This window comes from Erigeron canadensis, chromosome 5 (assembly GCF_010389155.1).
Source record: "Erigeron canadensis isolate Cc75 chromosome 5, C_canadensis_v1, whole genome shotgun sequence".
NCBI lineage: Eukaryota > Viridiplantae > Streptophyta > Magnoliopsida > Asterales > Asteraceae > Erigeron > Erigeron canadensis.
Window position 1 is genome coordinate 41614343 of NC_057765.1, and position 11755 is coordinate 41626097.

At 36.3% G+C, this 11755-nt stretch overlaps 2 protein-coding genes across 2 annotated transcripts; one reads left to right on the plus strand and one right to left on the minus strand.

Annotated features, from left to right (window-relative positions):
* Window positions 1–2788: 2788 nt before the first annotated feature.
* LOC122600720 lies at window positions 2789–6476 on the plus strand. The gene is made up of 2 exons (XM_043773472.1): window positions 2789–2910; window positions 3174–6476. Exon 2 carries the CDS (start codon window positions 3176–3178, stop codon window positions 6344–6346), a length of 3171 nt encoding a protein of 1056 aa, XP_043629407.1. The 5' UTR covers window positions 2789–2910; window positions 3174–3175; the 3' UTR covers window positions 6347–6476.
* Window positions 6477–7844: 1368 nt separating this feature from the next.
* LOC122599565 (ATP-dependent Clp protease proteolytic subunit-related protein 4, chloroplastic) lies at window positions 7845–11477 on the minus strand. Its single transcript, XM_043772087.1, has 7 exons — window positions 11199–11477; window positions 9754–9957; window positions 9146–9201; window positions 8906–9032; window positions 8744–8821; window positions 8535–8648; window positions 7845–8161 (listed from the first exon to the last, which is right to left on the minus strand). The coding sequence occupies exons 1-7, from the start codon at window positions 11406–11408 to the stop codon at window positions 8090–8092; spliced, it is 861 nt and encodes a 286-aa protein (XP_043628022.1). The 5' UTR covers window positions 11409–11477; the 3' UTR covers window positions 7845–8089.
* Window positions 11478–11755: the final 278 nt, after the last annotated feature.

Here is an 11755-nt window from a genome sequence, read left to right on the forward strand (position 1 = left end):
CCAAACCGATTAATTCGGTTTTTCATTTTGTGAAACCAATGGGTTCGGTTTTTTATCGGTTTGGTTTTTCGGTTTTTATCTCGGTTTTGGGTCGGTTTCGGTTTTGATTCGGCTTTTTGTGAGTAAAACTACAGCTACAAACTTGTTTAGTAAAGAGACATTAAAAATGGAAGCTCATATATGAAGAAATATTCAGTTTCAGAGGAAGCAACAACGAAGAAGACGGCAAATATGGTCCAAATCTAAAGTTTTTCCATTTATACAACTTTAACCCTTAAATTTAATATTGTTATACATAATCAACCCTTTTTTTACACAAGTTTCATTTTAACCTTAACATATAAACAAGTTTCAATTTTGACCCTAATGTATAACGTATTATTCCTAGGAAAATAAGGATTCACTTATATTTTGGTTTTCAAAATAATCTAATATTTGTTTTATTTAATTTACCAACTATAAGCATAAGAATATATATTAATATATGTAGTTTCGGTTCGGTTAGGTTTTAACAATCGGTTTTTGTATATGAAACCGAAACCCGAACCGTTTCGTTCGGTTTTTGGAAAACCAAAACCAAACCAATCGGTTTGATTTGGTTTTTTTGGTTTTTTTCGGTTTTCGGTTTTACGGTTCGGTTTTTGCTCACCCCTACTTGATAGTATAGTTAACACTAATAATCACCATTCAAAACTTGTCACATGGCGAATTTTCAGGTGTATGTGTACGTCAGTTTTTATAACGACGTGGCAAGCCAATGTGGATCTTAACGGAGCCCCTGAGTTAAAACTTAACGATATTACTTTTATTAAAAAAATCTTATAAACGAAATCTTTTTAATAGACGAAAACTAAATAAGTTTCTAGATTAAATTTTTTTAGTAAAAATAAAGTTATCTTTTTATGAAATTTCCCCTTGTTTTATCTTACACTCAAAACTTTTCTCTCGCTTAACTCACCAGCTCTCCTCCTCCCACTTTCCATTTCTTCTAAGATATAGTAAGAAAGGCAGTTAAAAACTAGAAGGAAAGAATTAAAATGGGGTTTAGACACTACGGGTAAAACCGTAATGAATACTTAAGGGGTTGGTAAATTATTAATAAGGGTCAAAATGTATAATCAAATTATTTATAGTTTGAAAGTAAGTAAGTAAGTAACTCCCAATGCCGTCTTCCACGGGTTTTGGGTCTCAATACCGTCTTAGACGGTGTATGGGGGAGGTTGAGATGTAGACAGCCTTACCCCTACCAAAGGTAGAGAGACTGCTTCCATGTTCTACCATAGGTAAAAAAGGACCTTCAGCCTTGCTGGGCATGAGGATCAAACCCTTGACCTCTGTCTTCAGAGGTAAGAGCTCCAACCACTTATCCAACCCAGCTGGTTTCAAATTATTTATAGTTTGGGAAGTAAAATCTGTAGTAGGAAAATCACTTTATGGAAAAATGGAAATGAAGGTGTCTTCGAGGGTGGTTTGAGTCGAGTAACGAGGTATTTCATTCCACCATTTCGCTCTAATTTTGATGGATTTTTATTCGGTCTAGGATAAAGTCTATTTCATGGCATCCGTTGGTCATTGGTCCTTCCTTTATATTGTAAATTTTATTAATAAAGTCAGCCGTTCAAAAAAAAAAAAAACTAAATTAACATGAACTTTTTTTTTTTCACACACAAGCATATTTAAAAATGTTAAATTAGTTAAAACATAATATAATAACTGTTGTTTTGTACATATAGTCGAGTTCATTTCATTCGTCTTTTTCTTATCAACACATTTTTAGGACATACCGTTATGCCGGTTACTCGGCTAGAAACCAAATGTAAATTAGACTAAAAGTGAGTTTAAGACTTTCACATTTAAACACGATTGTGCGCTATTATTGTATTAATTAGTAATTTAGTAGGTTATACATGACAGCGGACAGCCTATCTAGGGGAAGAGATAGCAAGAAATGAAGCTTGCAATTGTTTGATGAATTTTTGTGATTTCTATATGGCAATAATAATAATGGTTGCCATATAAATAGATCAGATAATAATAATCATGATTATAACGTTATGTCCTAGATCATTGCGATAGTATGGTCAAAAGAGGTTTGATTTGGATGTGGTGGTAGGTTTTGGTATAATCAAGCCCGATTCTGGTCACATTGACTAATAACCGATTCGAGTTCGGTTTAAGCAAAACCTAGTTTTTGGGCATCACTACTTCCAAGTAGTTGTGCACATAAGCCGAGTTTTGCTTAATCGGACCCAAACCGGGTTTGGTTAACGAGACTAGGAACCAGGTTTGACAAAACCCGAACCGATTTGAAACCGGTCTATGGTCAAAGGTGGACTGTTTTTTATCCCTTTTTCTTGCTCAAAACTTAGCCCGACCCGATTTCAAACCTGGGATCTACTCGATTTTGAAACCTGAACTCGAAACCGGTTTCAAACAGTCGGATTTTGAAAGCCCGAACCGGTTTTGGTTTGACCAGGTTCAGTTTCGGTTTGTCCAACCCAACTTTAAACAAATCGGTTTTTATGTGTACCCCTACTTCCAAACGAAAAATTCATAACTAGCAAAGAGCCCAACGAAAAAACCAAATACATGGACAAATAAGGTTCAGAACAACAAGCCCAGACCCAATGTAGCTTCAAAACGACAAACCCAAATAAATAAAATACTCAGCCATCAACCTTTTAATTATATTTTACATAAAAACCTTTTAATTACCTTTTACATGAGCTCATGTATAATTCCTCCCCCCACCCCCCAAAAAAAAAATAAAAAAACAAACCAACCATCAAATACCATAAAAATTAAATTAAAAAGAACTGTAGAATGAATATTCTGCTACAAAAACGGTGACATTTGTTCCCTTTACGAATTCGGTGAATGCTTCTTTCCTCACAAAATCGTCGTGTAAAAGTAAATTTATTCTCTTTATTTCTCTGTCTGTGATCATTTCTTTTACAATTTAAGATCGATTTAATTATATATTATCCATTGCCCTAATTGAATATGTAATATACAAGTATCGTTTTCGTTTTATTTATTTTATTCCTTAATTAGTTTAATTATTGTTATAGTTATTACATATTCATAGATGTGTTATGAAAATAATTAGGGTTTTAAATTTTGAAGTAATAGTTTTGGAAAGAAAATGAATTTGTTTTGATGATTGTGGTCAGGAATGGTGGGTATTGGGCGTGTGGTAAGTCGTCAAAATGAGAATGGTGGTGCTTCTATGAATGGGACTGCTGTTTCTCGTAAATGGAAGCCTCGAAGAGTGTCTGCGATTAGGGATTTTCCGCCAGGCTGTGGACCGTTTGTTCGGCCTGTTAATGTGGTGGATGTTAAAAAAGCTGAAGCGGTGTCTGTAGTGAGGGATTTTCCGCCGGACTGTGGACCATTTGTTCGGCCTGTTAGTGTGGTGGATGTTAAAGAAGCTGAAGCAGCGTTGTCGTTGGGGAATGTAGAGACTCAAGTGGGGTCCAAGGAGGAAGTTAATGGGGTGGTGAATGATGATGTGAAAGTGAATGATGATGTTAAGTTATTTTCACCGACACGTGGGGTGGATAATGGTGTTGTGACTGATGGTTTGACAAAGGTGAAGTTTCCTCGAAGGAGAGTTTCTGCAGTTCGGGATTTTCCTCCTTTTTGTGGATATAATGTTGGTGAGCCCAGTGCAGAGGAACGGGAAAGAATAACCGGACGGAGGAGGACTGAAACCGGGGATAAGGGTGGTGGTAGTGAGGGAAGGAATGGGAAGGTTGTAGAGGCTAAAGTGGCGGGTTGTGAAAAGTCTAATGTGAGTCTCAAAGAAGATTTACTTAAGAAGGGAAAATTGGGTGATTTAAGCAATGAGGGTGTTGTGGCAAATCAAGAGGCGGAAATTTTGATGGCTGGTGAGGAATCTAACGTAAGTGTTGAAAAGGAGAAGGTCGAAAAGATTGAAGGTGATGCCACCGGGGTTGAACGAGGCAAAAGGGTACATAACATAGGTCAAGCATGCCAGGAGCTTGTGGTGTATGCACGTGACAAAGTCATGATGAGAAAATGTTCAGATGATGAAGATTCTGGAGAAGAGAAGTTTCAAGATGAGAAAATCAAGAGCCATGAAATAGGGGAGAAGGTTTCAATGCCAGTCGACAAATCATTTTCCCAGGGTCAAAGGGATATTAAAAGTATCCCCTTTCGGAATGAGGGATACGAAAGATTTCTTAAAAAGAGGCCGCTGGATGATACTAATGATCTTAAGTTTGATGGAGACAGGCTTAGGTTTATAATGGGTCTGAAGGCTCCGTCACTTGGTGCATTAGGAAGTCTAAAGAAAGATTTAATCATAAAGGAGAAAGGGAGTCAAGCCTCAATGATGCCAACAGGTTTTAAGACTAAAAAACTAGATGTTTTGGAGAAACCGAGCTCCACACGAAAGGTTGGTTATACCAATACACTTGAAATGGTTGTTAAGGAAGATGATGATTTTGCTATAGATACCGAAGAACAAGGAGCAGCGCTCAAGTATGTGTTAGGTCTGAAGGCTCCGTCACTTTGCTCACCAGCAATCCCAGGTAAATCTTTTACCATCAAGGTGAAAGGAAGTCAGGCCTCAACGGCACCAACTAATTCTACAAAGAAAAAACAAAAAAGGCGAGAAAACGCTGTTTGGAGGGGAGAATCGAGCTCCATAGGGAAGGTTGCTTATACTGGCACACTTGAAATGGTTGTTGGTAAAGAAGATGATTTTGCTGCAGGTGCCAAAGAACAAGACGAGTATCGTAATCCACGGGGAGCATGTGATATGGATGTAACACTGCCTCCATTTGGTCCCAAAAACTCAAATGATGCCCGAAATAAAGTTAGGGAACTTCTAAGGCTTTACCAAGCTATATGTAGGAAGATTGTGCAGGGGGAGGAATCAAAAACCAATGAATTAACAGGAGGGGCTGTAAGGCGAGTTGATCTTAAAGCAAAGGAAATTTTGGACGCGAGAGGCCGGTCACTTGACTTGGGTCCAAAGACATATGGACCAGTACCTGGGGTTGAAGTAGGAGATGAGTTTCTGTTCCGAGTCGAGCTTGCTTTAGTTGGCCTTCACCGCCCATATCAGGGCGGCATAGATTATGTTAAGCAGGCTAATGAGTTTTTTGCAGTTAGTGTTGTTGCTTCAGGTGGTTATGATAATGATGTCAAATATCCAGACCGCTTAGTATACTGCGGGGCAGGTGGGGTCACAAAAGATAAGAACTTGGAAAACCAAAAGCTTGAAAGAGGAAATCTAGCTTTGAAGAACAATATTGATTTGAAATATCCTGTGCGGGTTATTCGTGGATATCAGGTTACCATTGAATCTGTAGATTCAAAACCAAAGACAATGAAAACATACATATATGATGGGCTGTACACAGTTGACGAATGCACACAGGTGCCTAGCAAAAAGGGAAACATGGTTTTCAACTTTGTGTTAACTAGGATTCCGGGACAACCAGAACTTGCCATTAGAGAGGTGAAGTCCAAGAAATTTAAGAAACGAGAAGGTATATGTGTTAATGATATAAGTGATGGTAAAGAAGTCTTTCCAATATGTGCTATCAACACAATTGATGATGAAAAACCGCCTTCATTTACCTACATTACAAAGATTGTGTATCCGAATTGGTGTCAGCCGGTCCCCCTAAAAGGCTGTGATTGTGTGGGCCGGTGTAATAACAAGAAATGCTCATGTGTCCTCAAGAATGGTGGTGAGATTCCATATAACCATAACGGAGCAATAGTTGAAGCAAAATCATTGGTTTATGAATGTGGCCCATCTTGTAGGTGTCCTCCTTCTTGCTACAACCGAGTCACCCAACACGGTATGAAAATTCATCTCGAGATATTTAAAACTAGAACACGTGGGTGGGGGGTTAGATCTTTGAGTTCAATCTCTTCGGGAAGCTTTATATGTGAATATATAGGAGAGCTTCTAGAAGACAAGGAAGCTGAGAAACGAACGGGTAATGACGAGTACTTATTTGATATCGGGCAAAACTATAGCGACTGTTATCCTAACCCCGAAATGAAAGCAGACGAGGAAGTGTGCGAGGGTGGATTCACTATTGATGCTTTCAAATATGGTAATGTTGGTAGGTTTATCAACCACAGTTGCTCCCCGAATTTATATGCTCAAAATGTACTGTATGATCAGGAGGATAAGAGAATGCCACATATAATGCTTTTTGCTGCTGAAAACATCCCACCGCTGCAGGAGCTGACGTATCATTACAACTATACGGTGGATACAGTTCATGATTCTGATGGGAATATAAAGGTCAAGAATTGTTATTGTGGTTCTTCAGAATGTACAGGCAGACTTTATTAGGTAAGTTGGAACTTATACTATTAGGAAGAGACGATCCTTTGTTATGCTTGTGTCCTCTTTTCAATATATGTAAATCTGGTGATCCTTAGGATCCTAATTGATAAAGCTCTTGATGAATTTCTTTACTGTCTGAATGGTATGTTCATATTATTTTCGTTTTTGAGGTTATAATTAGCAAATACCTGTCTTTGTTGTGTCGAATTTCACAGGCTTGTTTAAACATGGTTGGTTTCATGTGTCTGTCTACTTTTCTTGGTCAGTGGTTTAAATAGCATGGATTAATGTTGGTATGTTTGAGGCTGTGATGCTATAATTGGAGAAAGGGTGTGATTTGAGTCTTTTGATTAGTTATGTTAATCCTTTAATAAAGGTAAAGTTACACTAAATACGGGGACCCAATATCGTTTCGACGGTATATCCGGAAGGTGGGATATAGGCAGGCTACATAAAGTAGAGAAGATGCTTCCAGGAAAGGACACCCCATCATGCAGACATAGATTTCTTGTAGACTAAGTTGGCAAAGGTCTTACAGATGCAAAGTCGTTTTCAAAAAACAAAAAATGCATGTCATTGAGTTATATTTAGAGAGGTGAAACTTTGGCAAAGAGAGTTGATTACATAAATAAATCGAATTGTTCACTTTTTCACTATCCTATTTATCATTTAAAGTTTTAGCAATATCTTTTTCTTTTTTTTTTTAAGGTGAATTTCGCTTGATACATCGTGTTATTAATCCGCCCGCGGGTACGATAGAAAGACTACTTATATCTCAAATTTGGTGGAATGGGGATTCGAACTTCAGATCTATAGGTCACTAAAGAAACTCCAAACCATTACATCAACTCATCATTGATTTTAGCAATACCTAATACTATTAAAGTAGTTTCACAAACGGTCCCTGAGATTACCTGGATATCCTTTTTTTATTATTTTATTGTTATTTCAGATTTTGATTGATTTCTAACTACAAATCTTGTGCTATTTTCCCCCTTCCAACACCATATTCTGATATTCTTCCTTGAAATACTAGATGGAGAAAGAAGTGAAATATACAAGTTCATTCATCAATTTTTCTTTGTAAATATGAAAGCAATGAAATGGTTCTTTCTGAGTTGTTGAGTGCTGCTGACAACACATTTAACAAGAGAGAACTTTTATTCATTAAGCTAATATCAGCTATCACGAACAAATTCATTGGATCAGGAAATTTGAATGTGTAAGCAAGTGTCGTAACAAAAAATGTAGCTACAGTATTATATGTCATCATATATATGTTAAACCTTTTGATCCATAGAACTCAAAGTATCTAGTATTCTAATCACATCTTTTTCAAGCCCAATGGGTGCTAGCACAACCATAAAAGGTTTACTAGTATTGATTATTGAACTACTCTATTTTACCGGCAATCGGCGAGTGGGCTGGACCTACATGCACATCAACCGACTGAGTCAACTTATTGGTCAAGAAAAGACCCATCAATTACATTACAGTCCCAACATAATGGGTTAACCCCAAGTGGCAATTCATAAACAAATAATTGAATCTAACAAAAATATTTTGGACTAACACATACTATAAATTGCTTTCCCTTTTACAATACTACATGATGTGCTTAAAACAATCCAGATGGGCAGCATACAATTTTTTGTTGTGTTAGATCAGTCTCGTGATGCCCAATACAACAACTACTGCAGCAAACCCACCATGAAATGAAAAATACCCATGACTGCCAATAGTCCGCTATCAGAGTAGTTGTGCTCTCCTCAAGTCAGAGAGGACTCCTCTATCTTCACTTGCCTTCTCAGTGTAAACAACCTACATATGACATGTATATGTAAAATATAAATTAGTAAGGATTCAGCAGAGGTAGCAATTTCAATCAAATTTACTTATAAATTAATGGATCTGGTTGTCTTGTCATTGACGGTCAAATATGTTCAAAAATAAATGGCTAAAAATAGTTGAATGGAAACAGACTTTTGTTCCCTAATGTTAGTAAGCAAATTATGGAATTAATTAGTTGTAAAATTGGAACAGATGGATAAAAGTGTTATGACCCCAATATATACTAACAAGCCGTTTTGACACAAACATGTTTGGACCCGACACAATCCATCTGACCGTACCTGATTTATTTCAGGGTTGGTGCCTACAAGATGCTACTCAAATTTCATATTGTTTGAATTACCTTATCAATAATTCCATATTCCACTGCCTCACTAGGACTAAAGTACTTTGGGCGCCTTATATCTTCTTCAATCTGCTCTGTAGTTTTGCCTATTTCTTTCGCATAAAGTTTCACCTTCAATGTTTATCAAAATAGAAGCTACATTAAGGCGACTGATTGGTTAAATCATTTTTTATTGAGGGAAAACACAAGTACTCATATATAAATACCAATTCAGTCTTGACGTTCCTTATTTCTCTTCTCATAATTTCAACATCCGTTGCTTGACCTTGAAATCTTGCAATTGGCTGCAAAATATTAAAGAAACAGTATTAACAAATGTGGGTGTTCGAAAGATAATCTAGGAGTTAGGACATGTGTACAAGAGTCACCTGCTTCATCATTATGGTTGAGGAGGGCAGAGCAGACCGATTTCCCTTTGACCCAGAAGCCAAAAGCAAGGCAGCTTCTCCCCAAGCGTTGCCGACACACAGTGTAAAAATCGGTGGTTTCACATATCTGTTAAAAATTGGGAAAAACTAATCCATAATACTTTTCCTAAAATAACATTTCACTAGTTGAGTTATAAATACAGTATGGAGGGTAAATTGCAAATGTTGAACAACTACTACCTCATAACGTCGTAAATTGCAAAAGCCTCTGTTTCATAGCCCAGTTTTTCACCACCCTGGAATATGTGAAAACAGATGAAAAACACAATTATATTACACTAGTGAACATTTAATCATATTTCTATAGTAACTACATTAAAAGAGCATCTTTGGAAAAATATCATTATGTCAGAAAACAAATTGTCTATAACAAATTGCTCTTCGCTATTTGGAATCTGCTTATGCCACGCACTATTGATTATCTAAAGATCTATGTGTGCTTGTTGTGTAAGCTTGTATATAGAGTGGGATTGTTGATAATCATGCAAGTAGAGTTCCTAATGGCCATAATCTCCTCCGGATTTCAAACAGCACTGGAATAAGGGTATACAATCTTAAAGGTACAAAGATACAATAATCTTACACAATTTGCTTGAAAGTAGTTGATAAAGTCATTAACATCAAGTAAAAAGTACATTATATGTCAACATAGATTACAACCATATCAAAGGGACTCCTTGCTTGTTGATAAAATTTATTTGCTAATTATGTTCTGAATGTTGAGTGAATGATTATATAATATTTCACAAACCAACATCTGTTAGGGATAGAAAAGAAAGCTAAAATACCTTGGTGGTTCCGGTAGAGTTGATGTAAAGGTATATTGGCTTTGTCTCATCCTCGTACTGTAGGTAAAGAAACTCTGCCAGTATTAGTTCCGTCACAGAGGGGACAAGAGACATACCCAAATACACAATCCGATTCTTGTACAGGTAAGATGCTAAATCTGGAGGTGGTTGCTCCCAGGCATTTCCCCTTGAATATGGAATCACCTGTACAGAAACAATAACATGTACTTCAATATCCAGCAAACACTGTACATTTTAATGTACAAAAGTTGTTCTGAGAAAAGTTTACAAAAAACAAAACGGTTCTCAAGTGGGTATAAAAATAACATAGTTGAATGTCTGTGGCACTCGTCAAATAAAATTTTTGAATAATCATAAAGTAAAATCATAACAAATTAGTTTCGTTAAGAATTATGAGGAATTTAGGATAGAATTTGTCATCTACCTTTTTCATAACTTGGAAGTACATAAATTTATCTTTAGCTATAACAATTTAGAATGCATTATTAAGCTATAACACAAACAAAACAACCATTCTAATCAGATAACAAAAGAAAAGTCACATCATTTATAGGGCTGGTATCCAAAGCTTTGAACACCCGTAGCACCAATAAAGAACATAGCTTTAGAAAAATTAGATGATTGGTTCTCCTAAAAAATATCATGAAAGATATGTCACTCATACGTTATAGGAGCTTATGCTTTTCATAAACTGAAGCTCGTAACCTTTGTTTGGTGCACAATTTTTTAAAGAGATTGATTTTGTAAAGAAAAGGAATAAAGAAGCTCCAAAAAGGCTCCAGCTTGTGTTGCCAAACTAACCCCGTATAATGTTAACGTTTATGATCCACTCATTCTCTACTCATTTCATGTACTTAATTGGCCAAATGTCTTAATCTTGTAATTATAATTAGCATACATTTTGTATGACGGAAAAACTTAGGGGGCTACATTAACACTCTTATTTGTAGCTAGAAATGAGATAAAAGAACATACTAATTCAAAAGGTATAACACACTCGTTTAGGCAGTCTTTAGGTAGTTTCCGTTTCCATAAGCTCAATCTATATTCCAAAAGCTACTTCAAGCAACTAATCGTTTGGAAACTTACGCAAAACCATAAGCTGCTAAAAGTTTTGATAAACCTTATGAGCTTGAATGTATGGCAAACCATAGGCTCAAATCTCTCGTAAGCTCACATACATCGATCGCCAAACGTACCCTATAGCATATGAAACCCCTACATACCGTCGGAAACATATGTGGACTTTCTAACATCTTATTCCTTATTTTTAAATTTCTTTTCTTTAAGGATATTAACAAATAATTTACACATCCTATATAAGCTAAACAAATTTACTACCAAAGGGTAAAGTTAATAACGAATTACTCTAAAAATTATTAATAAGAAGATAGTAAAAGAAGGAAATATATATATAGAAATACCATGGTAACACCAAGGCGTTTTCCATGAGAAGGGTTGAGGGAAGCGGGTCGGAGCTTGAGACCAGCAAAGTGGCTGGAAACACCGGTGCCGATGTATGGCGACGAGATGAAATTGGTGGATAGATTAGAAGCGGCGGTGTTTGGGGTTCGATGGATTTTTGATGATATGATTCGGTTAGGGGTGGGCAAGAAATGAGAAGAAGAAGCCATTTGTTGTCACTTTTCACCAACAAATTCTCTTTCAATTTTGGTTTGGATATATGAGGGGAGATGATGATTGTTGTTGTTTGGGTCGGGGGCTAAACAAAACAATTGGACCCGACCCTTTACATGTTTAAGTTATTCGGGTCATATTGTTCTCTTGGATACTTTTTCTTTTCTTATCTAAATTCTGTTTTGAATGTTTATGTAAAACGGTTAAACGGGTGATATTCATACCTTATTTTTGATTTATTTAATACAAATATGTTTTCCTGATTTATACAATATATTTTAATAATTGTATTGTGTGATCAAGTTTCGTGATACGAATATTAAATCTCTTTCATATATAAATT